This window comes from Maylandia zebra, linkage group LG12 (genome assembly GCF_041146795.1).
Source record: "Maylandia zebra isolate NMK-2024a linkage group LG12, Mzebra_GT3a, whole genome shotgun sequence".
In the NCBI taxonomy this organism is placed as follows: Eukaryota; Metazoa; Chordata; class Actinopteri; order Cichliformes; family Cichlidae; genus Maylandia; species Maylandia zebra.
Genome location: NC_135178.1, coordinates 34,440,323 through 34,467,731, shown reverse-complemented (window position 1 = coordinate 34,467,731; position 27,409 = coordinate 34,440,323). Strand labels below are relative to the sequence as shown.

The 27,409-nt window shown below is 39.2% G+C and overlaps 2 protein-coding genes across 2 annotated transcripts; both read right to left on the bottom strand.

Annotated features, from left to right (window-relative positions):
* Window positions 1–668: 668 nt before the first annotated feature.
* slc12a2l (solute carrier family 12 member 2-like) lies at window positions 669–20,019 on the bottom strand. The gene is made up of 26 exons (XM_004555747.6): window positions 19,233–20,019; window positions 17,507–17,629; window positions 16,356–16,431; window positions 15,401–15,496; window positions 15,110–15,249; window positions 14,912–15,022; window positions 14,326–14,434; window positions 14,078–14,205; window positions 13,704–13,788; window positions 13,252–13,400; window positions 7,950–8,057; window positions 7,657–7,780; window positions 7,460–7,561; window positions 7,018–7,173; window positions 5,953–6,052; window positions 5,567–5,678; window positions 5,330–5,470; window positions 5,141–5,247; window positions 4,798–4,877; window positions 4,585–4,725; window positions 3,987–4,100; window positions 3,558–3,669; window positions 3,356–3,442; window positions 2,876–3,011; window positions 2,721–2,788; window positions 669–1,321 (listed from the first exon to the last, which is right to left on the bottom strand). The coding sequence occupies exons 1-26, from the start codon at window positions 19,680–19,682 to the stop codon at window positions 1,186–1,188; spliced, it is 3,291 nt and encodes a 1,096-aa protein (XP_004555804.1). The 5' UTR covers window positions 19,683–20,019; the 3' UTR covers window positions 669–1,185.
* Window positions 20,020–24,483: 4,464 nt separating this feature from the next.
* Window positions 24,484–26,886, bottom strand: LOC101465865 (sperm-associated microtubule inner protein 10). Its single transcript, XM_004555748.3, has 4 exons — window positions 26,742–26,886; window positions 25,943–26,051; window positions 24,697–24,869; window positions 24,484–24,581 (listed from the first exon to the last, which is right to left on the bottom strand). The coding sequence occupies exons 1-4, from the start codon at window positions 26,771–26,773 to the stop codon at window positions 24,536–24,538; spliced, it is 360 nt and encodes a 119-aa protein (XP_004555805.1). The 5' UTR covers window positions 26,774–26,886; the 3' UTR covers window positions 24,484–24,535.
* Between the last annotated feature and the right edge of the window lie 523 nt (window positions 26,887–27,409).

Here is a 27,409-nt window from a genome sequence, read left to right as displayed (position 1 = left end):
TCCCAATAATCATCAGAAAGTAGCCATCAGTTTTCTGTGTGAAAATAGGAAGGAAACAATAATTTAAATAACCAGTCATTACAAAAGAAGTTATGCAGAAGAGCATCTCTGAATACACAACACAATGTGCTGCTTCCAGAACAGAAAACTGAGGCTATAATTAAAATGAACAATTTGGTGTAAACAGCATGAAAGCATCAGGTATTGTCACTGACCATGTCCATCCCATTATAACCACAGTATGCTTCTCTTCTGATGGCTGGGACAGGATATTCTCATCATGGATGTGCAGCTGACAAATGTGAAGCGATCATGTCAACATGGACAAAATTCTCTGAGGATTGTTTTCATCATCTTGTTAAATCTATGTCATGAAAAATGAAGATCGTTCTGAAGTCGAAAGCTGGTCCAACTAGCAAGGTATACTTAATAAAGTGGCTATTGAGTGTATATGTCATTGTTCTACTCTAATGCCACTATCTTACGGAGTTCATACAAATAAAAAAGAGTTTATGTGAATTGTTTTTTTCAGCCCTTCACTAAAGAATTGTGTCATCAGATTAAAGTTACATTGCTGAGGATGAGATTATTTTCTGATTTTGACTTTAAGTACTTCACTAATACAGGAACAGGAATAAAGCTGACAAAAACCAAACTTCAATAAAGCATATGTTTTAGTTAATCCTTTATTAAAATAAAGTACAAAATAAAGTTAACAAAGATGGAGCATCTGTCTTTGTGAACCCAGTGGGGAAAAACCATAAAAACGTCATTTTATAATCACAGAAGCTTACATTCTCAAATCCAAACTTTTATCCTTATAAATAAACTTTTACATGAATTTACCTGTAGTTACTCTCATTCACATAAAACTCACAGAGGAAACGGAACAAGCAACCTGTTAGTGTTATGGTCAAATCTGTTGACTGAGTTTAATTAACATGTTAAAAACAATCGATTTAAGACAAGTGGAAAAAGATATTAGTCCTAATAATTTTTCCCTTCACAGCTGGACAGTTTCACAAGCTTAAAGCACGACGACGTTTCTGTTTTTGTGCAGACGGAGGCTTTCTCATACTGTAATAAATATGGAGAGCAGGACACACTGTATGTTTGTGCGTGAGCAGAGTAGGTATATGACTCTGTGTGTGTGTGTGTGTGTGTGTGTGTGTGTGTGTGTGTGTGTTAGGAGTAAAAGGTGAGGACGCTCTGGTGGTTTCCTCGCACCAGCAGCAGTGGTGGGAGGTCTTTGGACAGAGTTTCCAGCCAGCACATGTAGAGGGCGCTCGACACTGTGCCCTTTCTTGCCAAAGGCATGCTCCTAGCCACACACAGAGAGAGAAAGAAAAATTTAATTTTTATGATATTTATATATATCAAAATCAAACCCAGAGCAGCGTTAGAAAGAAGACTGCATGATCTTGTAATTATGAGTTATGAGCAGTTAATGTCATTAAATTAATATGTAAGCTTAAAGGTCAAATTATTTTGACGTGTTAAGTTCAATGTGAGAGGTCTAATTTACTTTATATGTAACAGCTGTGATGAGTCACACTTTATGTCTCATTATTTTAACTATATTTGCTTGTTTTTCAATTAACTGCACTGAATTAACCGTGAACAGCTTATAAAATATTAACTATAAATTCTGGAGCTCAGAGCATTATGGATCATCCACTTTAATGCTTCTGAAGTTCCCTGAGTGTCATCAGTGTCTTAAGATTTCTTCAGTATCAAAGTTTAAGATATAGTCAAAATTTCAGACTCTCAACTTTAAATCCGCGGGATAGCTAACTGTTTTATGGGTTCCAGTTTAGTTGGACAAGTTAACACAATCACATATAAAATGCCTTTTTTAATACTGTGATGGAACATGTTTCACAATCTGCTGCACACATGGATGGAAGCCATGCATGCCCTTGCGTCACACCAGCTCTGCTGCTGCTGATGTTTTATGCTTCGGCTCCGAAGCATAAAACATGGTTCCAGGACTTCTCCACACTGTTGTCGCTTTGTTACAGGTTGACTTGAACAGATAGAATGCTGCTTCAGAATTGGTGAAGGTTTTTTCGGTGAAGTTTAACTTGTTGTTCTTGAGTTTGATAAATGGTTGTGGTGAATCCTCTGTATTTTCTGTCATTGGCGTCTTCTCTTTATGGTTGAACTTGGAACTTATGGCTTTCTCCTGGAGATTGTTCTTCTTTAACATCCCCCTGGTGCATTTGCTAAATGTCCAAAGCTTTTGTAAGTTCACTGGTGTTCTTTTTCATTGTTATAAGAATTTAATCTGGCCTCTTATGGTTTTATTTCATTTTGCAGAAAGTGGTGTCCATACAAGCAGTGATTGGCTTGTCATGCATTATTTTGTCAATTAATGATTGTTTTGGTAGTGAGTATTCCAGGATCCAAAGACACTGTTGTGCACACTGGACACTGGACAAGTCACCACTTCAACACAGACAGCTGTATGCTCATATTCACACCCACGGTGTATTTAGAATCACCAGTTAACATGACACGCATGTATTTAGAGTGTGGGAAGAAGCTGGAGTACCCAGAGGGAACCCACACAGGCACAGGGAGAAGATGCAAGCTCACACAGAAACACCTGATTCATGGAAATGAGCAGCCGGGTTAACCAGGTTTTTTAAATGCGAGTTTGTCTGTAAATTAAAACAAATGATGACACGATGATGACAAAGTTATTACGAAGTTCTTACATGACGATGAGTTTGGCAGTGCTGGAGTGTTCCTTCAGCAGCTCGTTCAGTCTGATCTGACGATTGGTCTGAAAGTAACACACAGTATAGTTACATAAACCACTTGAACAGAGCACTGTGATTGGTCTGAGTGTGTTTGCAACATGAGGGCAGACCTTGGCCTTGTAGAGCTCCAGTTCGTTGTCAGTGATCCTCCAGGGCTCCTGGGCCTTCAGCCTCTCAGCAGCCTCCTGCTCCATGTCGTCTTCCTTCAGCCTGTACGGCTCGATCAGCTCCTTAAAGGTCAGCTTACTGTAAAAACAAAACACATACATTAGGTTTTTAGAGTAGCGCTATCAGTTTCATCCTCCCCACGTGATGCTTCATTCTAAAGAACATTTAAAAAAATATTTCAAAGCACTTAAACTTTTAGTATTACAAACTTTCTACATGTTGACTTTCACAGTCATCAAGTAATCGATAAATTAAAAAAGAGGATTCATGAACAAATCATTCACCTTTTGACTTTGGCTTTCCAACACTTTGTAAGCAATTTACACACGTAACACAGACGCTAAAGACATTAAAAACAATAGTGTTTAGTGCAAATCCATAGTGATCAAGCTGCTGAGCTCAGGAAGTTTCAGAGGACTTACTTGTGTTTCTTGGGTTTGGTGTTGATGTCACCGAGGACGTTTATGTCAGAGAAGTCGATTCTGAACCTGCTGAGCAGCGTGGCCATCCTGACGTGACACAAAAACAAAAACACAATAATAAATGTATGTGGATATAAAGTCAAGTTTGTAGTAAAGTAAAGTTTATTGCTTGGCATAGGTGGATAAGCAGCTGTTGACTCACGCTCGGCGGTCGTGGTCGATGCGGTTAATCTTTCCGCCGATGAACACGCGGATCCTGCAGTCGCCCCACTTACTCCTGTTGGTCAGCAAGTAGGGGATCAGCAGAGTCAGGCCTGCAAACCAACACATCAGAGATTATACAGGTCATTAAAAACCCCAAACTGAACAAAAATCTGTTTTCCAGTATACACAGCAAAATCTCCAGTGTTAATTTAACACTGGAGATTTTGCTGTGTAGATCAGGGAACCACAGATTTGAATGTTTTTTAAGTCTATTCATTTTTCACCTTACTTTTTACGACAGTGACACGTATGAATCGAAAAGCACAACCAACAGTTAGCTATGTTTAGACTTTTTGACAGAATCATAGGACCCAAAGTCAGTTCACCAGATATGTTTTTATTTTCATATAACAATGAGAACACTAACCTCCATCATCAAAGAGCCACCAAACATCAATGGTTCCTTTGCCCTGTTTCTTCTTAAACTGCTGACTGCTCTCCAACAGACGCTGGTCGGTCAGGCTCAGAGGAGACTTGGTCTCTGGTAGGCCACGTCACATGCAAGAGCACAAGACGAGGTAAAGTCAAAGAAACAGCTGTATCACCAGGGTTCACAACAGTACAGTATAGTAAAACAGAGCCTTAGCTGTTCAAATAATTAATTCTTTATATATTTTTGCTGCTAAAAAAATGCTAGAAACATAAATCAATGGAATATTTCACAAGCTTAGCCGTGAGACTGTGCAGGGATTGTGCCAAATGTTTTTTGGACGAGAAGTCAGTCAATTTCAATCATTGCTGATTTTAAATAATTTCCATAGAATAGCACATGGCTAGAAAAGAAAAAGAGATCAATTTAATTTCTTCCTTTTTGTTCACCGCTAACGATGAGCTGCCTTAAAATGGAAATACTTGAATAAAATATAAGAACAACAAGTCCTGTGACAGTGAGAGTTGTATAAAAAGTAAACATTAGAGCAATAGGCTAAGCTGAGGTATAATTTTAATTCTTCCTCACTGTTTACCTCTCGTGATGAGCGGGCTGCTCTGGTTGCTGGTGGTTTTTGAAGGACAGGAGTCAGAATCTGAGTCTTTAGCCGGAATGACAGAAATCAACACATCCTTAGTGATGACTGGAGGCTTCTCATGGGATGATAGCAGTTCGTCTGCAGGAGTACAAACACAGTATAAACAGAAGGTAGACAAAGTGATGGATATGAAGAAAAAGACAGACGTACCTTGTCCCTGGATGTGAGAAATATCCAGTCCTTCCTGCAGCCGCAGGATTACCACACCGAACAAAAGGTCGAAGGCATCACTGGAATTAAAAATAAATAAATAAATGAAACGCTATACAAAAATGACTCCAAGTGTGATGCAGAACCTCAGCTGCAAAATTGCATCAAAGACAAAGATTAGTCCACTTTTTTAACCTTAACTTTTAACATTACAATCTGATAGAGAGAGCCTACATGGCGTTAACGTCATTTTAACACAATTAATGATAACAGCACTACAAAAAACAGTATGATTGTAAAATTGGTTGTTGGTAGCTCTTTAAAAAGACGCATTAGCCCTTACTGTATAGTGTTGATGTAATTCTCCACATCTCTCATGTTTCCATCACTCCAGTTGTTCTTGAAACCCATGACCAGCGTGTTGGGTTTCAGACGACCTAAACCAACAGCCTAGCATGGGGAGGAAACACATATTTGTAAATGGTGACTTTAATATAAGATGAAGGGTGCAAAAAGAAGGCTTCTTCTGTACCTGCAGGAGTAACTGAGCTCCGTGCCTCAAGTTGTCTGAAAAAACAGGAGCATAAAAAGCCTTGATGCGTTTTTTGTTGAGGTAGCGCTGACAGCGGGCATAATCCTGATATAGCTCCCTAAAGTTCGACCGACGGGACACCTGGAGCAGGAGTGGGAGGAGATGAAGCACAAAACGTTTCAGCCGTGTGAAAGAAAGCGTAACATGCAGACCTAACAGACGACATTTGGTACGTACAGTTCTGACGTGGCCGGAGACCATGAGGCTGACGTTCTTGGTGAAAGAATTCACCAACTGAAGCAGAGCGGGTCGAGCGTTTGGATAACCCGCCAACACCAAACACTGCGGCCTGTCAATATACATTTTATACAGAAGGTCAAGTTATGGTAGTTTTAAAACAAGAAGTCAGGTTATTTTGGTTTAAATAATTACTTTTAAAATTGGATTACATTTTGATCATTTAAATTCAGTTAGAGCCAAGTTTCCACTGTTACTACTGAATGCCTTTGTGTTGGTAACGAGTGCCGAGAATTAAGCATGTCTAGAGTTAAAGGTAGGGTTTGGTTTTTGTTTCAGTCACTTTTAGTCCATGAGTTCAGCTCCACTCAAAGCTTCATGCTGACCTGAAGTTTTTAACGTGGTCCTCGACTCCGGTGAGGTTCAGGCAGTGAGTCAGAGCCTGGTTGTAGATCAGAGCCTGAGTGGATGAACCCCAGTTCACATCTAGAGGAAACAGCAGTTTGAATTTGAGTAGATTGGTCAGCTCATGGAGTTCAATTATCCACAATATAATAATGATAGTCATCATCATCATCATCATGGTCGTTATTATTAATTGCAGCATATAAAAGATGAATTTGTAATTAGATAAAGCAAGATAAACATTAAAGAAAGTAAAAGTGGATAATACAGTATATGCAATATTAATATGTTAATACAGTAAGTATTGTTGCAGGTCGTGCAGGTGGGACTAATGTTAACTGCTTTGCATTATGTGTTTTAAATAATACATCACAGTTTATTAAGTGATTATATTTAGTTTGTTTTCCATGAGCTGCTTGAATTCCTCAGATAGCTCGTAAAAGCCAAGATGCAGAACCTATACAGAGTCAAAACTGAAGTAGGCCAGAAAACTTTCATTTATAAGATTATGATTATTATTCTGTTCATTGCACCGTTTAAATTAACACACAGATCTCTTTTAAAATGTTGGGAGAAATCAAACATATTGATTAAAAAGCCAAAAAATTCCTACTGGAGCAAAAGTTTAAAGTGGATAAACATGGAAACGCTCAAGTAAAGAATGGGCACAACTAAGAGTTACATACATTAAATATGTCCGCCGTCCTGAGCTCAGGTATCAGTACCATGCATTTTTTTATTTATTTGTATTTATTTATTTATTATTTTTTGCTGCAGTTGCTCTATTTTTATTTAATTTCCCAGTGACTGGAGGATGACACCAGTGCATTCATTCTCTCAAGAAGTCAGACATCCAGAGAATGGGAGGTGTTGAGTATTTAGATGTTCTTTGGTGACACCCAGCATTTAGTAGCCATTAAAGAAACGGCCACTAAATGGTGCCGTGTGAAATCAGCTGGAAGTACCTAACCCAGAGCTTCATATTGGCGAGCAGGTCGTTGTTAGAAGTTTGGAAAGGATAAAATATTGTGCCATTGTCTTCTTACCAGGTTTCTTGTAACTGACGTAGATGTAGAGTGCGAGGACAATGAGCAGCGTAACGAGGGCCGCCCACCAGTTAATGACAAACATCACCACGCAGCACAGGATCGCCCCGGCAAGGGATACCCACATGTTGTAGTATTTGAAGCTGGGGCGCCACCCTGTAGTGGAGGGGCGAGAGTAGATCAGATGTTAACAGGCCAAACAGAGGGATTTCTTTTGATGTTTTTAATAGAAATTATGTTTAGTTCAGTGAAAAAACAACAACAAAGAACTTTTTGTACTATAAACATCATTCACCAATTTGTATACTAGCTAAAATGCCATTAAGAGATGAGTCAAGACAAGGAAGATTGAGAAAACTTTCAGAAATACCAGCATAACACTATGGTAATTTTCATATAATCTATAATCTAGTCATAATTCCTTTACAGTTCCACAGATTACCTGGAGAGCTGGCCAGGGAGGCATGGAAAACTGAGAAGTTGATGAGAGCATACGAGGCCAGAAAAAAGTTGGAGATGATTGGAGCAATGATGTTCAACTCCGCTAGTGGACAAAAGACAGGTTAAACTTTTTTTTGTAGATATTTTTATTCTTTATGTTTCTTATGCAGGAGCTGAAGGTTTACTTAAACAGCTTACCAACCAGGATGAAGGCAAGACCAATGCAGAAGGTCAGAACGTAACCACGGAGCGGCTCATTGTTCCTGCCATAACCCTTTGCAAACACACTAAGTCCAGGATAGATGTTGTCCTTACAGAGAGCCTAGAATAAATACAGCTTTTATTAACTTAGAAATCACTCAGTTTAATAAATATAGAAGTAATGTTGGCAGGTTCGTCAAGCAACTTTGAAACAATCAGGAGCAGGCAGATGAGGAAATAAGTCAGAAAACAGCTGAAACAGAAGTAAATTGGAGCTTTATGGTTCTGACCTGGAAGACTTTGGGTGCACTGACGAGCGAGGCCAGAGCTGACGACAGAGTGGCTGAGAAAATCCCCGCGGTGATCAGAGGACCGAAGGAAGACACCAGACTCATAACCTGCACGACATAGGAGCATCTTTAAAAGTCACACTGACCAATAAACATCTAGAGTATATAAAAAGTCACATGATTCAGGTATTTTGAGAGATAGATTATATACATTGGCCAATGTTAGTGGAGTTTTAAAGTCTCTGATTTTTTTGTAGATAATTGATGGTGTGCAGTGTGACCTTAATTTCTTCTATTTTCAATAATTCATTAATTATTATTATTATTATAATAATAGTTCACTCAATATTCCACCTGTGTGACTGTGTTTCTTCTGTTTATGTCACTCGTGTGCCATTTCCACAGAGGTGTTTTCTGTAAATTTGCTTCTAAATGAACTCTGTTCAGTATTGAGGTTTCTGTCAGACGATTTAAATATCTGTTATTAAAACGTAATGTTCTGTCATTTTGTGACAGCACAAGTACTCAAGCTTAACCTAAACTAAAATGAAGCAGTAATTGAAGCATTTTAAAGATATTTCCATTGACAGTTTTTTGTGAGTTTTTGCCACAAGCCACGATGTTACTGTCGCTGCACTTGTGCTGCCTTACACATCCCCAGCATTGCCGCCACATCTGCGATAACACTGAAACGCAAGTACAGTACCGTCACATTTCCTAAATTTATGCAACAAACTGCGATCTCAGTACTGGTTCTGTTTACATTCTTATAAACATTTGCTTGTACAACCTGATATTTGAGATTGAATATTGCTTTTTCTGCTCTGATAACATTGATATGTCTGGGACAGAGGTTCTGACAGGTGTGCACAGCAAAGTGACACAACTGTCCCCCTCTGAATTTTAGTTACTTTTCTATAAAATCAAACACATCTGAAAAATCTTCCCACCATTTTAGCACAAATATTATAGTTCATGAAAGCACGCATACCTGCATAATACAATGTTTTCCAAGTTATAGGCTGCAGATATAGTTTTGTCGGTCATAGCTGACCCCTCACAGAAGATCTCAGAATCAGTGGATGCTTGTTTTGCATTTTGTTACTTTGTTGCCTTTAACTCGTGAAAGTTTTCTTTTGGCGCATGATGTCATAACACTTTTACTTATATTACTAAAGTTTTAATTAACTACTGTGACACATATGTTCAGTTGAGCACCCCTAACTGATTGATACTTTAGTGCCCTCCGCCCTTCTGCTGCAAGAAAAATATTCTATAGTTCTAAGATCAAATGGTGGGGAGTCCCAGATTTAAACCTGCCATCTATAATCCAGTTTTGAGTTCCCTCCCCAGACACCTTAACGCCCACTCACATCCTGGGCCATCTGACCTCAGGAATTCGCATGATAAGGTGGGGCCAGGTTTCACAATGAACCCACCCGAAACTCTGGCTGATTGGGACCCACACCCAGTTTCACACCTTGGCTCAGGCGATTAGAGGATCATCAGGGGGTCTTTTGTCCCTCTGCGGGGGTCACTCCCACTAGGTTTAAATCTGGGACTCCCCACCTTTTGACCTTAGAACTGAAGAAGCTTCTCGGATGAGAGGTGAAACGTCTTCAAGCAACTTAAAGAAGTCCAGACGCTTTTCTTTGTAAGCTCCTTTGACTACGAGGACCTGGATGACTGAGAACCTTCACAGATATATTTGAAACATTATATTGAAAGTCTGAATACCAATGTTGTTTTTAAATTTCACACCCATTGTATTCAGTCATGACTTTATTAGAAATTTTATTTAATACAGTTGAAATAATGCTTAGAAGATGGTCCTGGTAGCAAAAGTTAGCTAAAAACGGCTGGAAACAGCTTGTTCTTACACGGTCGGGTAGGAGGTCCTGAACGTTTTTTGTGTGTTTTTGGTGAAAATCACAATCCACATGAACATTTCTGCACATGAGAAAGCAACTCTGAGATTTTAAAAGTGTATTCTGAAGCAGGACTGACTCAACTCACTGGGACGAGGTGCATCATTATGAAGCAGTGACGTAGATATTTGGTGCAAAAACATCACCCATTCAACTGAGTTTGTTCCTAAAGGAGCCGATTGTATAAATCATCTCAAGAGAGAATATTTTCATATCTGATGGAAGTGAAGGAGGGAGGACAGCTCTACACAGTCACCTACGAACAATGTATGATGTCGAAGACCAAACCCATCAAAAAAATTTCCAGAAAATTCAGATTTTCTGAGATGTTCATTAACCCTTATAACAAAATCCACAATTTTTTTTGCTATATCATGTTGTGTGTGATATATTTTTATTATATTTTTTTGTATCGCAATTGATACCTTGGGTGTTAATTTTAGACAAAAAAAGAGTTTTGTCCATAACATTTAGACATTATGGCAAGTATTGATCATGTTGATGAGACAGAGGTCTCAGAAACTCATGTAGCAAATATGATTCAAAGGCATTATCGGGTCAAAGACGATCAGATTCATTCAGATCTGCTTTTCTCCTTCAACAACAGTAATAATGAAACTCGAGCAGCTGCTTCGGTCTGTAGTGCTGCAACATGTCAGCGCTATCAGTGTCAGTGAGCTCTGTGTGCGCATGTGTATGTGTGTGTGTGTAGGTGGATGTTTTCAATGCTCTCATTCAGCACTGAGCCACGAGAACCTTGTGACTCAAAACAACAGTCGCTATTATTTCTGCTGCACTTTGTTTGAGAACAGCTTCATCTCTCTCTCTCTCTCTCTTGTTCACACACACACACACACACACACACACACACACACACACACACACACACACACACACACACACACACACACACACACACACACTCCAGCCATCTACATTACATGCACATACAGTGAAAGAGGGTCAGAGCAGCAGTCTTGCTCATCCATTTTTTAAGTATGACTTATATAAACGAGTTATAATCACAGCAGAAATGTGCACCCAGTGCCTGTGCAGACACCCAGACTGTCAAACATATACATAGACAGTTTACTGACATTTAATTTAATCCATTAAATGAAAATATCTTGGATTAGATTGTTGCATGTCTCAAAAAGTCCTCTGAGATACAGTTTGGTCCACATAAAACGCATACAGAGATTTCAGTTGTCTTGCCATATATGCCATCATATTGCTCAGTCAAGAAAATCAATACATTTATCATAGTTTGTTGAATTTGGATTGTTGCTTTATGCTACAGAGAGATTTGGTTCCACAGAAGTTGGACTGTGGTGATATTTGTTTTTTAATTTTAATTATTGTTTTTTTGTCTCCTGGTGTTTCCTGGTCTGTATGCTCATCTTTACTGTGTTTACGGTCAGTCTTGTCCTGCTGAGTGTATAGTTAGTTTTAACTTGTGTCTTTTTTGGCTTTATGTCTTTCAGTCTTCACTTGTCTTGACTACTTTCACCTGTGTGTCTGTGTCTTCGAGTACCCACTGCTCACACAATTTATGTGTAAAAACACTGTCAGTCTGATTAAACAGCTGTTTTTGTGGAGGTGTGTGGACGACAGGAAATGGGACAGTTTTGCATCCTGACACAGCACTGACGCCAGTGTGTAGGCTTCCACTGGAAACAATAGAAGTGGGTGATTCAATTCACGTCAAGCTGCCTGTGTGCGAACGACTTTATGTAATACAACTTCCTAGGATTGTCTGGAATTTTTGACTGAAGTAAACAATAAATATCTCTTAATGTGTCTTAATATCAGCTGAAAGCATCAATTTCCATACGGTGGTGGCGTCCTGGTCACCTCACCCACCTTGCTGCGAACACACATTTTCCTCATCGTTTCTTTTGATGCTCTCCTTTTCTTACTTTGCTTTCCCTGCAGACCCTAACCAGTCATGGCACATTGCTCCCCCTCGCTGAGTCTGTTTCAGCTGGAGGACTCTTCCTGTTAAAAGTGAGTTCTTCCTTCCAACTGTTGCCATGTGCAGCTCATAGAGGTCATTTGTATCTTGGTGTTTTCTCTTTTGTAGGTTCTTTATTATATAAAAAAAACCCCAAAACTTTTGTTGTGAGTTGGCGCTATGCAAAATAAAACTGAACTAAATTTTTAAATGTAAATTTAAAGCAGTTCTATTCTGGCTTGGTTGTACTTTAGACATTACTTACTTTACTAATGTTTTCTGCTTTACTTACTACAGTTTAATTGTATTTGTTTATGTGTACTCATCTGTGATGTTCTCCTTTTAATCCAATTTATCCAGTATTATATTATTTAATCTCTTTTTATTTTATTTCTTTCATTGTAGTGTAATTGTAGTCTACTGAAACTTTATTTTACTTTCGGTGTTTTTACAATTAGTTTTGCTCCGGCCTATAAACAGCTTGTCAGTGATCTGACTGACCTGCATGAAAAGGTGCTATACAAATTAAGTTGGACTTTTTTCTCTGCTTGTATCCCGACGCATCTTTCTGCCGGGGTGAAATCATCGGTACCCTAGTTGAGCATAAAGTACTTTTAATATTTCATAGCAGCAGGAAGAAACGGACCAATTTCAGCCCCTGACCTTTAGCAGCGTCACCAAGCAATCATCTGATTAGCATTTAAGCAAAGAGCCCAAACATCCAGCTGAGTCAAAATAAACTGCCTTTAGCCACAAGAGGAAGAAGGGATGCTGCACCAGGTGGTGCTCCAGACTCTCATTTACTTGAACTTAATCTTAAGATCCTTCCCAGTGGTGTGCACACACTTGATCCATAAAAGATGCTCATCATAAAAATAAATAAATAAATAAAAAACTTAAATAGTCTCACATGTGCAGCTGGGAGCCAAAAAATCTACTTACACAGATAGTAACAGCTTTGATATTTACTCACAGATAATAGCGCATGAATGAAGGTTTAGTCATTAATGGCCGTGAACCAAAAGAGAAACAAAATATATTTTCCTCTCTCCCTCCTAAAAGCACAATTTTGTCTTTTATTAATGCAACTTCTTGCTAATTTAACCCACTGTTTGTGGAACATGACATCCTGTTTATAATTCAAGCACCTTGCATCTTGCACTTAATTGATTAGATCTCATAATTCCTATCACAGTGGTCATAAAGTAAACGCGCAGTATCCCCACATCAAAGCAGGGTTTTATAAATAACTTATTTTACACAGTTTTATGCCAAAGTTATACTCAAACTCAAAACTGGTCATTGTCACAATTATGATATGAATTATGAATTGTGATATATTCGCCATAATCTTTGGAACAATCAACACAGTAAGTACCAAGAAAACAGGTAGTGTTAAGATCATCTGCTTCAGTGTTACCTGGAAGTCATTCATCAAGCCAAATGGACAGCCTCCCTCCTTACAGATGGAAAAATCATAGCCGAGCGTGCAGGCCGCATCGGTGCAGTTCACTGTGGGGCTCACTGTGTCATTGTGGTCACCAGTTGCATCTCTCACAATACAGGAGCCTGCAGGAGGCACAACCAGGACACAAATGTAGATCAGTAATCGGTAAAGTGACATGTATACAAAGCTTTTACTTCTAAATCAATCAATCAATCAATCAATCAATCAATCAATCAATCAATCAATCAATCAATCAATCAATCTATCTATCTATCTATCTATCTATCTATCTATCTATCTATCTATCTATCTATCTATCTATCTATCTATCTATCTATCTATCTATCTATCTATCTATCTATCTCTCTCTCTCTCTCTCTCTCTCTCTCTCTCTCTCAGGTTCACAACTGTTAAAGTGTATCTACCTGCAGAGATGGCGACAGCGACATAGGTAAGCCCTGTAATGAGGATTGCCAACAGAGTGCCTTTAGGGATTGCAGACTGAGGATCCTAAAGAGAGAATGGGATACATTTTTAATTTATTGGAAAGGATGAATTATGTTATACATCTCAAACATCAGGTGCATGAAGTATGAGCAACAACTAAACTCAAAAATGATAAACTAATAAAAAAGATTCTATGTAAAAAAAAAAAAAAAAAACTTTGGAAGGTGAGTTTTCTTTTCTCACAAGTCTCTGTGTGATCTGGTTACTGTGTAAACAAAAAGCAATACTGTCACAACATATGACCAAAATCATCACGTGAATTTATATAAATGTACAAAGATGAAAAACCCACGGTTAGGTCTCCAGAGATGTTGGCTCCAGCCAGAATTCCAGTAGCTGCGGGGAAGAAAATGGCAAATACGGAGAAAAACGTCTCCCCATCTCTGAATTCTGGACCAAAGTTCTCTAAAAGGATGGCCGCTAAAAGAGAGAAGAATCAAGAGAGAAGATTATGTAAGATAGATTATCAACATGAATCCTAACACTGAATTTAGAGGATGCTAATCCCCGTGTGAAGAAATGACAAGAATGCAGACTGACTGTGGTATCCGAAAAATCCTTTAGGCTCTTTGCTTTCTGATGGCATGAAGGATCCAAAGAAGAAGTTAACAATGGCTGCCAGCAGAATCACCAGGAGGACAATCTGAGCCTGATGGACAGTAGAAGAAAACACATGAGTAAGAAAGAAGAGAGATTTGCTCCAGTTTCTCAGTTAAAATCACCCTGTTACAAACATGTATGTTGCTTTGTCTGTGCAGAGACTCAAATCACCAATGTATACAGAGGTAGGTAGAGGCAGAGGTGGAGGGATCAATCCAGATATCAATTGTATCAGTACTTTATATCCTCTAAATGAAGTACATGCTTAATTCTGGTGCTAACGCACCAAAAAATTTTCTTTTTTAAATTTATATTTAGTTTGATTGCAGATTTGCATTCAGAAATGAACACATACACTGGCAGACTTTTTCTTAAAAGCTCCAAATCCCAAAGTTAACTCAGCAGCTTTGACGAGAAATACATAATCAACATTTTTAAGGACACAAATGATTTATGCCCTTTTATTGAAATCTCACTGAAGCCTTTGGTTTTGACGTTTTTTTCCGGGACATTGTTGTAATTATACCTTGGCTTCCCACTCCATCCCAGCTACAGAGATTCCCAACAACAAGATGATGGTCAAAGTCCCAACGATACGAATGTCATTGAGCTCATCAGTCATCAAGGCATCAACGTCCTGCAACCAATTAACAGGTTGATTCGAAATGAGAATCTTTTGCATATCACAGAGAGATTTCCATAAGTACACCAGAGCATTTCTTACATTGAGCAACTCAACGACTGTCTCTGCAAAGCCTACGACATACATGGCCACAGCTACGGCATTGGCGAAGGCAAAGATAAGACCGATGGAGCCTCCAAATTCAGGCCCCAGACTTCTGGAGATCAGATAGTATGCTCCTCCTGGATGGCATGACATTCAGATGTTAAGTGATATAAATTATTGCTGCTGTCATACATTTTGAGCAGTTTCTAGTCCATTTGTAGGTTTAGTTTTAAAATTCTAGATGTTAAAGACCTTTTGTAAAAGTAAAATGTCCTATATGGGTCTCACCTCCTCGTACAAAGCCGTTGGTCGCTATAGCAGATGTAGACAGACCGGTGATGGTGGTGACCACAGTGGCCATCAAGATGATACCAATGGTCAGTCCTGTTTTACAAAAACATGAAAAATATGTGAAGTTACAGGCAACTGAGCAAAAATCAGCAGTCTTCAATAAAATAACACGATAATGTTATCCAAGTTCAAATCAGTACAGTTGAAAACAAAATATAAAACATGCATATGGGCCGAATGGGCTTCCTCGCAGGTTATTTATTTATTTATTTTTAGATTCAGTTCATCATCACAGGTAAGCAATAGTTTTTTCTTAGAACTTTATTTATAAAGTTCTAAGAAAAAACTATTGTAGTACACTAACTAGCTAGAGCTAGTGCCTGCTATATTTGTACACGAGCTTATGTGGTCAATAAGCAGTCTGCAAAACATAGAGGAGCTATTTTTAATGACTTATCAGTAGAAATGAGCAGTAATGTATAATGTAATTGATCTGAAATCTTGTCAGTGTGTAGCCAGCACACCATTTCCTAGCTGGTTCTACTGTACCTTTATGCACAACTTAAAGATAGTATGCATTCCATTTAAGTGTTTTACTGTGTGGGTGGAGGACTGTTTAATACTTTTATCTCTACTTAAATTTAAAAGAGACCTTTTCTGCTTATTTCAGACTCCGTGATTTTATGCTTAGACTTTATTAGAGGAGCTTGAACAAAATCAGACCTTAAAAGCAGCCTCCCTCCTTACGCATGCATGAATAACATGAATCAGTTCAAAACAATCCTCATTTATCTTGGTTCAGCCTCTCAGCTCATCTTCTTTCTGCAAACAAGCTTTTTAATATTCTGATGGCTCGCAAAGCAACGTTTGTTTGCATGTAAGCCTGTCATATGAGCACTGGGTGATGAAGGGTGTCACACATTTCCCTGAGTCACTAATTGTTTGTACCCACCAATTCCAGCCTGTCCCACAATCCAGGACATTCTGATGAAGAGCATCACACCCCAGATATTCAGCATGCAGCGGATCTGCAACACACAAACAGAAGTCAGTTAAAACGTAAAGACAGACAACAGGTGTAGGTTGCTGGGGGGATTCCCATGATGCATTGAGTATTTCTTCTTCAGTCACCTTTCTCATTCACTCTGTGCTAATCGACCTCTCTCTCTGCACTCAATCACACTCATTATTAACCTCTGTCTCTTCCACAGCATGTCTTTATCCTGTCTTCCTTCTCTCACCCCAACCGGTTGCAGCAGATAGCCCCGCCCCTCCCAGAGCTTGGTCCCACTGGAGGTTTCTTCCTGTTAAAAGGGAGTTTTTCCTTCCCACTGTCCCAAAGTGCTTGCTCATATGGAGGTCATATGATTGTTGGGTTTTTCTCTGTATGTATTATTGTAGGGTCTACCTTACAATTTAAAGCGCCTTGAGGCGACAACGACAGTCGCCTCAAGGCGCTTCAATTCAATAAAACTGAATTGAATTGAATTAAACCTTACAGCTGCCAAAAAGAAAGCCAAAAATACCTGAGAAAAGGACGATGCTATATTTATGTCGTACATCATTTGCTTTCGGGTAGAGTTTACTGTCTTCCTTCCTGCACCAACCTTAATAACAAGCTTTTCATGTGCAATATGACAGACAAGCTTCTATACTTCTATACAGCGCATTCTCATTGATGCAGTAATATTCGGATGAGAGGCAGCACATTTCCACCCCTGATCACCACTGTGTAGACTCTATGCAGAACCAGTTTCTGCAATATTTTAGCTTAGCTTACTGTAGCTATAGAGAGAAGAAGTGAGTGTCTCATTGTCTGTATAGGGATCTTTGAAGTTCGTTTACATTTCCTAAATCTAGAATTATTCTCAAATGATCCAACCTGACAGGAATATAACCAGAGAAAATACATTTTATACCTTAAGATGATGAGATTATGTATTTGATTGTCTAATTATGGGACACTAAAGTGTTTCATTCTTGCCCGCTCTGTGGGAAGAAAGTTGACTGTTTACAGTTTTGTTTAAGTAGTTCAACACATTTAAATACCACAAGAAGAAGCAGAGTGCACCTTGTGCTTTCATTCATGACATGAACACTAACCAGGACTCCTTTAACCCAACCAAATTTGACACTTCCTCCTTTGGCCTCCTTCGCTGCCAGTGCGGCCGCTTCCTCAGCTGCCGATGGTTCTTCTCCATTGGCCAGACCATCCTCAAAGGGCTCCTGATGGGAAAAAAAATCCAGACAAGTCAGGAAAGCAGAAACTTGAACAGAGGTGAAGCCTAACAATCAACAGGATAATTACAATCACTTAAAAGTTGAGAACTTGCGACTCTTGAGTTCTGATTAGACAGTCAGTGGTCTTAGTTTTGTGAGAGAGAAGTTTTTTAGTCAAATGATAAATATATATATATATATGCTTTATGTAATGCTAATCCTAACAGAAAATCTGAAACTCTGGGTAGAAGTTAAATAAGTTGATTGACTGGTCAATAGTATACAGGAAAAAATAAAAGCAATAAAAGCAATGAATAAATGTGGTCTTATCTTATTTATTTCAATATATATTTGATTTAAAACATTTTACTATTTAATTATCTACTTATTAAGTGGATTCAAATTGAAATATGACATCTGAAAATGTAAAACTGTTTAGTTAACTAAACTTACCTGGGTTGGAAAACTTACATCTTTGGTTTAAAGGTGGCGTTTCACCACAATAAGGATAAAGATAGTGTGTTAATTAGTTTTCTGTGGCTTTGTTATATAATAAGTGAAATCATTTCATGTGCAGTATATCTCATGTTCCATGACCCCCACAGCAGCAAAGCAGTTAGTTATCCACAGCCTCGCTCAAGCAAACAAACTGATGTCCGTGTATGTGTATGCTGGTGATTCTGTGAGATGGCTAAATATCTGTGTATGTGCACATACAAGGAACGATTCCACTAAACACCCTAAAGTGCCTCCAGTTTGGCACTTTAGTCCATCAGGTTTGATTTTGAGTCCAGTCATAAAGGCATTTTATAGGCTTAACCACAGAAATTAGAACCAGTGAAATTTATGATTTTTGACGCATATAATCAAGAAAAACACATCTCATTTCTATGACAAATCAAACGAAAAATGTGAGTGAATCAGAGGCAAAGAGGACTTGATGATAAATGACACATAGCACTTCATGTGGCCTTCACTGTCACTGGATCCCAATCCACTGCCAGACTGGGAGAATTTGGAGAGATGTGTCAGACTGTCCAATTCCATCACCAAAACAATAACTTTGGATGTACTTTAGTGAACTTGTTCAACAAGAAGCACGACTGGAAGTAGGGCGACACCTTTACGAGATGCCTGATTTTCGTGTTTTTTCACTGTTTAAATGAAGGCACGCCTAAAGGTCCTGGTGGTGCTTTGCCCAGTTGGTGTTCTGGCTCACTGTTATTGTACAATGGTGGTCTGTTACCTTGAACTGTATGTAAGGAGTGGGAGCGCGGCTGGGGGTGCCTGCAGGGTCATGAGAAGCGGTATTGTGTAGAGGGAAGAGCGAAGGGAATCTTTTCTGTTTACTGAAAAATGAACTGACTTGTGTCCGGTGAACAGGGAAGTGCGTAGTGACGTGTTAGTTCTGTTTTTAAATCTGGGAAATAACCTTTCAACTCTCGGCGTCTAAACTGCCTTTTAAAGTTGACGATTTTACCATAACGTGACTCTTTCTTTACTGTCGCCTTCGTTGTGTTTGATGTGAAACTTGAGATCAACTATTTTAATAATAAATTTAATAGCATCATTTAATAACGAAGCCAATAAAAAAAAATGTTTTTGTTACCTTATCGAGTTCGTCGTGTAGCTCCGACAGCGACGGTCTGGTCAACTTCTCCCCAAATGGCGCGGCTGTCTGCCGATAGAAGTCAATGTTAGGCACGGCGTCTATAGTGTTGTGTCCGAAGGTCCTCATGTAGTAGGTGTTGGAGTGGGAGTCAGAGATGTGAGTGTGCCCCGTGCCAGTTGAATGGAGACTGACTGAGTCGCTTTTTGCCGTGTCCGGCTCATGGGAGACATCAGGTGGGAGTCCAATGTCCATCGCGCCCGAATCCATGAAGCCCACCACCCTGAACCGGCCTTTGGACTCCTCGGGAGGTCTGGATCCATCAGTGGATGCCGGAGCAGAAGGGGCAGCCGGACCGGGCGCTGCAGATGATGCCTCCATTACCACATCCACTTGAAAGCGGCTCTGCGCGGAGTCGTCGCTCTTCAACGACGGTTTCTGACCCGACATTTCTGTCAGTGATGCACCGAGAGACAAACGGTTAGCGGGAAAAAGCACCTGCTCCAAAACTACAGGGAAGCTGCCACATTTAATTCCAAACACGGATAAACTGAAATATAGTCATTTACTATTCCGCTGTACTTTGGAAACCTCTAATCACTGGATGCGCCAGGACGCACGACAAGCGTGTCTGAAAGTGCTCATAACATGCGTAAAGGACACGAAGTCGTTCTCACTCCCTCTGTCTCTCCCTCAGATGGTGACTCAGACGATTTATTGTCATCTCTGGCTTTGTCTCCTCCTCTCTCTGGACTCGGGAGACAGCCCAGCATGCCAGGAACACGGAGAACAATGAGGAGGAGGCAAGAGTAGAAAGGATGGATGGGTGTCCATTACGCACCAAACTCCGGCACGCGCTCCAGCGCGTTTCAGTCAAGAGGAAGAGACTAACACGACGCTTAGACAAAGGGTAGAGCAACAGAGTTCCTCCTCATAAAGTTTGTAAAGCATACGAGCATGTTTAGTTTTCATTGGCAGTCTTGCGCAGGGAAGAAAAACCACTGTTTTGGTGCCAGTTCATCCAGTAGGTGCAAAGTAAACTGTAAAATCATTATAAACACAAACACAATGACTTTAATTTACTATTCTGTTGCATCAAGGCTCACTGCCGTAAATAATATATGTAAAAGACACCAACTCCCTTTTTTTTACCACCCCCTCTCGCTCCGCTGCATGTGAGTGTGTGTTGGCATTAAACAATGACATTTGTAATCACTGCTGGTGACACACTGAGACATTCACACAGAGGCCTAGATACGCACGAAGCGAGGCAGCAGCAGCAGCATTAGCATGGGGAACAACAGCTGCTTTCTCTGTCGAAGCTCTTGATGCTGAAACCGAACACCGAACAATAAAAACAAAGAGTGACGGAAACCAGTTAACTCAACCTGACCATCTAATCTTTATTTAGGATATGGTTTGTGAGTTAGTGGCAACACTTCATCATAACTCAGATACGTTTTTTAAACTTTGCAAAACTAATGAGAGATGTTTGACTGCTATTGCCTTGGTAACCCTGCTAACCCTGATTTTAAGGACTGCATTGGTTTAACAGCTTAACGTTCGAATATTAATGGAATGATGAAAAGTTTCAGAGTGAATCCTGAAAACTGGAGTATGAGAAATGAGTAACACCAGCATCAAATGTTGGTTGGCTTTTGTGAACTGTGAGTTGATGATCTGATGCATTTGCCTTTCCTGTAAATACAGAAGTTCTGATCTTGAAAATATTTAAAAGCAAAATGTGGTTTTCATAAAAAACCGTGCAGAACTGCTAATTGAGCAGTGTTTGCTTAAACCTGCAGTCTTGCTATCAGCTCATCACTGGTTTTGACAGGAAATAGCAGTGTGCCAGGATGTTCTGATAATGACTGAGGTGCAGGCGCAAAGCTGTCTTTACTATGTGAGTTGATGTTTATTATATAAACCTGGCTTTCCTTTGAGTGTCCCTGGGTGTTTCTCTCTTTTATTTTGTTTTACATGATTATGCTTTCAGAGCCCAACAAATTTTTTTACACTGTTTTTTTTTTACTTTGTTTTAAAGACAATCGTCATCTTAGAAAATATACAAAAATAATCTTGATTTTATTTTACATAATACTCATAATACTTTATTTAGCTTTAACAACTGGGATAATTCGACTCCTGAAAGTAGATAAGACACAAATCATTCTAGATCAGGTGCCCAAGTGGGCTGGACCATGAAAAGTACAATGACTTATATAATGATGATGATGGTGTATAGATATAATTCATATGGATAATATATTAAAACAAATTATCCATCCACTCTCTTTCACTTAACCAATTCAGAGTTACAGGAGGCCTGGAGTCTATCCCAGCTGCCACAGGGTGATAGGCAGGAAACACTCTAGACAGGTCATCAGTCTGTTGTCGGTCTAACAGACAGAGATTCACGCCTATGACCAGCTTAGAATGGCTTAACTTAACCTCACTAACCACTTTGGACTGTGGGAGGAAGCCAGAGCACCCAGAGAGATGTCATCAGGATTCAACTTTTTAGATTCCTGTAGACTTGCTGCTGTAGGCTGAAGCTACTGGTGGATTTCCCATGATGGACTGAGACCTTCTCCTTCACTCCCCATGTTTTATAGACCTTTGTTTAATACAATGAACTTTTTTTCTTGTCTCTTCTGTAGTTGTTTCTTATTTGTGGTCTCTCTATGCTCCTCTTTTGTCTCCTTCCATTTCCCCCATCCCATATCAGCCTTCCAAGGCTTCTTCCTGGTTCTCTTGGTGGTCTTCCTGTTAGAAGAGAATTCTTCCTTTACACTTTTTCCAAATGTTGCTCATAGGAGAACATCTGGTTGATGGTACTCTCACTGACAATGTACAGTCTTTACTTATGCAATTTAAAGGTAAAGATACCCCCACAAAATCTACACCAGTACTGGTGTAGATTGTCCTAAAATATAGACCCGAAACCACGTGGTTTCGGGTCTATATTTTAGGACACATTTCAAAAAAGTGACTGACTCCTCACAAAAAGTCCCATCATTATCACTTCAGGTTAAGCTTTGTTTAATCTGTTCAAACATCTCCTCCCTCCACAGACACAAATCATCAGCCAGTCACAGCTAAACCAGGGCACCGGGTCATCTGGCATTAAGACTGACCCTGAAACTGTTTGCAAGGCAAGAAAGTGCAACGAAACAGTTCTAGGAAATAACAAGTTAAGCTCAAACAAGGATAAGACTCACGGATGGGAAACAGTTGTGCAAACCATAGATGAGTAATGTTTAACACTTCTCAAAGAAAAACAAAATGATTGGCCGGGATTAACAAACATTCTTAGAGCTTTTAACTGAGCCTAAAATGTGATTTTATGGATTAAGGAAAGTTCGAGCAACTCTGAGCAGGGAAAGGAGCAAGAGTTTTATCTTCAACACAAAAAGTAGTGACAATGATCTAATAGTTAATGGTCATAAAAAAAATAACCTTATCATACAATCTCTGTTTACACTGCATACTGCAATTATCAAAACTTTCATGCAGTGAACATCTCTGTTGAATAAACTGGAAGCAAGACTCCGGCCTGTTAAAGGTTAGATTGTTGTAATGGAGTGAAGCAGAAAAAGAAAGCAGCATAACACAGAAATACTTAAACAGAGTACATTAAAACTGTACTTCAGTAAAGTACTTGAGCAAATGTACTAAGGTGCATTCCACCACTGCTCTGATCCATGCTCTCGCTCAGAGTGTTGGGCACTCTCAGATTAACAGTTTATATTTCAGGGGAACTCAGGTTAAAAGGCTCTGAAAGATCCAAGTCATCATTCCTGTTCTGTTTGCATATTTCACATTTTCAGTCGTCCTTTCTTGTGGTGAGCGCCGCACTTTCTGCCCTGATTGAGACGTTGTATTCAGTGAGAGAGCTGATGAGACTGACCCGTGCACAATTTAATCTGTAGCATTTAACAGCATTGGAAAGCTGTTTCCCTTATTTTGTATTTACTGTTTGCCTAATACTAAATACTTTAATGTGAAAAAATACTTTTTCACAGTGTGTACATGTATACATTAAACAGTTGTTTCTTCATATTCTGTTGATAGATTTATTTAATACTGAAAGTTTTTGAGACATTTTAAATAACTAGTGCGACACCGACTCTGTCTGTCTTGGTTTCTTTCATATTACTGTTGTGAATTAATCACTACATGTTAAACATGAACATGCCAGCGTTGTCCATTCAGTTTGTTTTTTCATGTTGTATAATAATCGGAGCCTCTGAAGCAGCTCAAGCTAATTTTACACTGCAGGACACAAACAGTCCACTTTGATCTTAAGTGGCCTGGAGCAGTGAAACTCCCCTTTCTGCTAGTGTAAAACCATAATATGCATTTAATGAACTTAATATAAGGAAAAGAAGTACAATTACAAACAGAGGTCTCTTTTTTCTAATGTCATGCTGCTGTAGCAAATGTAAGAAATCCATCAGCATGACTCTTTGGACAAACAAACAGAAAACGCTCAGATTTCTGTAGTAAATAGTGGGAAAAAAGGGAGCTTTTCTGGAATTTTATCGTTTGTCTCTAAACATGATATTTTGGTGTTGAATGAATGGGGAAGGTGTTCATCAGTAGCCAAAGCTGTAAAACTTGTGAAAATACACTTAAAAGTCCAAAATTTATACCTTCCTTAACATTTTCCAAAGCCGTCCTGTTGACTGGAGTCTTTGCTGGGCTGACTGTGGCCCCCGGGCCTTATGTTTGACTCCCCTGCTCTAAAGCTTAAACAAGATAAATTTTATCAGATTGTGCAAATACTTTGTTTGCTCTCTTGGAGAGGAAAGCTTTGTGAGCCTCCCTGTCCCTGAGCACAACTTTACCACCTTAAAACCTGAAGTTAATGAAATCTGATAAGACAAGCAGAACAATGGGCCCATTAATGGACACTCAAGCCTGAGTAAGTGCGTGTTTTCTCTTCTCAGAAGGGGCGTTTAACACGTTTAAGGTCAAATTATCTGTTTTTTTTTATTTGTTTGCTTTTTTATTTGTTTTATTTTCACTTTTACTCCTGGTGCTCACAGTTCTTATGTCCTTCATTGACCCTGTCTCCACCTTTATTTCTACCTTTCTTTTTTTGTTTTTATGGAAGAAGCTTTAAAGTTGTTCAAGTCTTCTTACTCTTTACTAGCGGCTCAAGTTCAGCCAAAGAAATACTTAAACTCAAGCATTTCTGCTACATTTATATTTTGGATATTAGTACAAAACACACAGGATTCAGAGCTTTGTTTCTATATCAGATATGCATGTTTTATTGGTTTTTCTGTGATCTGTACTCAGGTTTGGAAAAGCCCTCTGGTCGTCACCGCAGAGCTGTTATACCTGTGAGGAGAAAAGTAGCAAAGATTTTATTTTATTTTAAGCAAATCGTCCAAAAATTTATTGTCATAGGTGGTTACAGCTGGCCTTTTCTCAGTCAGTCTCTGTGGGGTTTCACCTGGAGAAGTGGGAGGAGCAATGAGCGGGCAGTCCTGTCTGGCTGAACGGAGGTGAGGAGGAGGAAGAGGTGGTTCTGTAGGCGGAGTCCTGGCTGTGGCAGAGACGTTCTCGACCACAGAAACACAAAGACTCCTCAAGAGGAACCACGGGGATCCCCGCCAGAGCTGCGTTCTGAGCAATCGTACCATAGTTAACAAAAAGTGAGAAAATCAGTTTAGTTCACTGACATAAAAATACAAACCGACTTTTAGGAAAAGGGGAAATGAAACTGAATCAACGGGAAAAAGTTTTTTTTTTTTTTTTTACATTTACATGACTTTTACAACAAGCCCAAGGAAGCTTTTTCTTAGTGAGACTGCACTATATACATGCCTGTGTTTATACTTTATACTTAATTAATTAAAACGATATATATATCTTAATACCAAAACAGCCAGTATTAAAAAAGATGACAATTTGAAAGCTAACGTGTAACAAGCTTCAACAGGAAAAAGAAAGCTATAAAGAGCAAACTTACTCTAAGTGAAACTTCATAATAGATCCTACTTTCCTGACATTCCTCATGTAATTTTTCTGTATTTAGGGTGTCATTTTCAACTTAATATGACTTGCACCTCTTAAGGTGGTGTGTGGACAAGAGGCATTGTAATGATTAGGCCTTTCCCATTCAAGCTGCTCTTGAATGCTCCTTTACTCACAGGGGTCACCTGAGTTTTACACTAGACGCCCTTCTTCATGCAATCCCAAATGGATTTGTCTCCTCCCAGGATAAAATCAGGGATCTTTCATTTGTTAGGTGAATGAGTAAACTACCACACTATGGAGCCACTAGACCTTTGTCATAAAATGTTTTAATTGTTCACTACATTAAAAAAGCTTACATTTTCCTTTAAAGCATTAAGCTGTTAACCCTTCTACTGGTAAGCATTTTTGTGTAGAAAAGTTATGCAGTAAATGTTGGGAAATTACACAATATGTCACACACTTTATTATGAGAATATTTTTCTAAACTTCCACCCATGTACCCTATTCTGCTTATCTGGTTCAGCCAGCTGCCACAGGGCAAGAGACACACTCCACAGAGCCAGATGATGGAGTCGTCCTACCCATCACACACCACGCTGTCCTTAGTTTAAAACCCCCCCAAAGCAAATATAAATTAAAAAAAAAAATACAAACCAATAATAACATTGTTTCTGCCATAAAGAAATCTGATTGGATGTGTTCTCCTGACTGACACCTGCCTTCATCAGGAGTCTCCGGTTCTTCATGTCCTGCTTCCACGGCATCACGTAGAGTTTGGGGATCATTGGATGTCGGGCTGAAAATGTTGGGACGTGGCATGATGATCGTCTGGGAGTAAATAGAACAGGATATGAGGTGTGGCTTTTGGGCACTCTGGAGGATTCATGCAGTTTGGTTCAGTTTATCTGCTAGTTTGTAAAGTTTAGAGACAACTAAAGGAGCTGCAGTTTTGGTGTTGCTGTGCTGCAAAGACTGTGCCTCTTAGTGTTAGTAGATAAGCCTGAGGAAATGGAAGTGCAATGCAATCACGTTGGGTCATTTTTTTTTCTAAATTAGTCCCAGTAATCTCTATTGAATTAAAAAAAAACTTGATTTAAAGTCAATAATGAACTGCCTGCTTCCTTGAATATAGTTTCCTTTGGTTCACAGACTCCACTCCACCCTAATACAGTCTGAAACACTGGAAGATGGTTGCAGTTACTCTCCATATCAGAAGAACTAAAATAGATTCTTGAAATAAGATAATGCATCTAAAATACATTCAGAAAAAAAGGGAACATTTTCTGATTTTACACATATTTTTGTACAGATTTTATTTTCGGTAACAAACCATTTAATGTACTAAATAAAACAGACGGTATTAACTTCTTGTATTATTTGCTGTTACACTGAAAAGCGGGACTCATTTGTTGAATCGGACTGTGCAGAATGCTGGTTGGAGAAAGGAAGTACGTCCGTGCATTTAATAACACTTTACAGCTCTGTGTTCAGTGTGAAATAATCAGAAAATGTACTTACTCGTGCTGGTCAGCGCTCCCTGTGTCAGCCATGTTTGTTGACTGTCAGAGTCACCATAGAAACCCTCATTCCCCCCAGTGCATTATGGGTCTTGGGTAGAATTACAAGTAGACACTTTGGGGCTGTTTGTGTAACTTCAGTCAGCGATGGAGAAGAGCAGCGAGTAATTTCTGTTTCCTACATCACATACACTGTAACTCAGGAAAAAAAATAAAACACCACCAACTGAAGCTGTGTAAAATGGATCTTTGAGGAAATAAATTAAGATTTAGCAACTGGACAACATACAGTAGGACTGATGGAAGAAAAAATATTAATGTGTTTCCCTCTTACAGCTCCACATCATGTGTTTCTTTGCTGTATGGTCATATCGTCATTTTTTAAACTTCACCTGAATGTTTTTGTCCTCACTGTTAGATTTTGGAAACCAGATACTCCAAGACAGGGATGAATCTGGATGATCATCACACTGCATGGCTGTCGTGTCTTTTTCATTTTAATAGGACCATAAATCACGAATTAAACATAATGCTGGTGTTTAATAAGACTGAGAACTAGTGACTGAGACCATAAACTAACCAGGAAACCGTTTACTGTGGTCACAGAACCAGGAAGCATAGGATTATTTCGCCATAGACCTCTATGTAATCTCATTGTAACCAGAGGTG

Excerpts from the sequence above, each read along its gene's own strand:
- slc12a2l (XM_004555747.6), bottom strand. The coding sequence starts at position 19,682 with ATGTCGGGTCAGAAACCGTCGTTGAAGAGCGACGACTCCGCGCAGAGC. Across the intron at positions 14,206-14,325 it reads AGGATTTTTCGGATACCACA|CGGCCATCCTTTTAGAGAAC; the intron begins GTCAGTCTGCAT and ends TCTCTCTTTTAG. Across the intron at positions 5,471-5,566 it reads TCTCCGGCCACGTCAGAACT|GTGTCCCGTCGGTCGAACTT; the intron begins GTACGTACCAAA and ends CTCCTGCTCCAG.
- LOC101465865 (XM_004555748.3), bottom strand. The coding sequence starts at position 26,773 with ATGGCTGACACAGGGAGCGCTGACCAGCACGA. Across the intron at positions 24,870-25,942 it reads ACCGGAGACTCCTGATGAAG|AACGCAGCTCTGGCGGGGAT; the intron begins GCAGGTGTCAGT and ends ACGATTGCTCAG. Across the intron at positions 24,582-24,696 it reads TGCTCCTCCCACTTCTCCAG|GTATAACAGCTCTGCGGTGA; the intron begins GTGAAACCCCAC and ends TTCTCCTCACAG.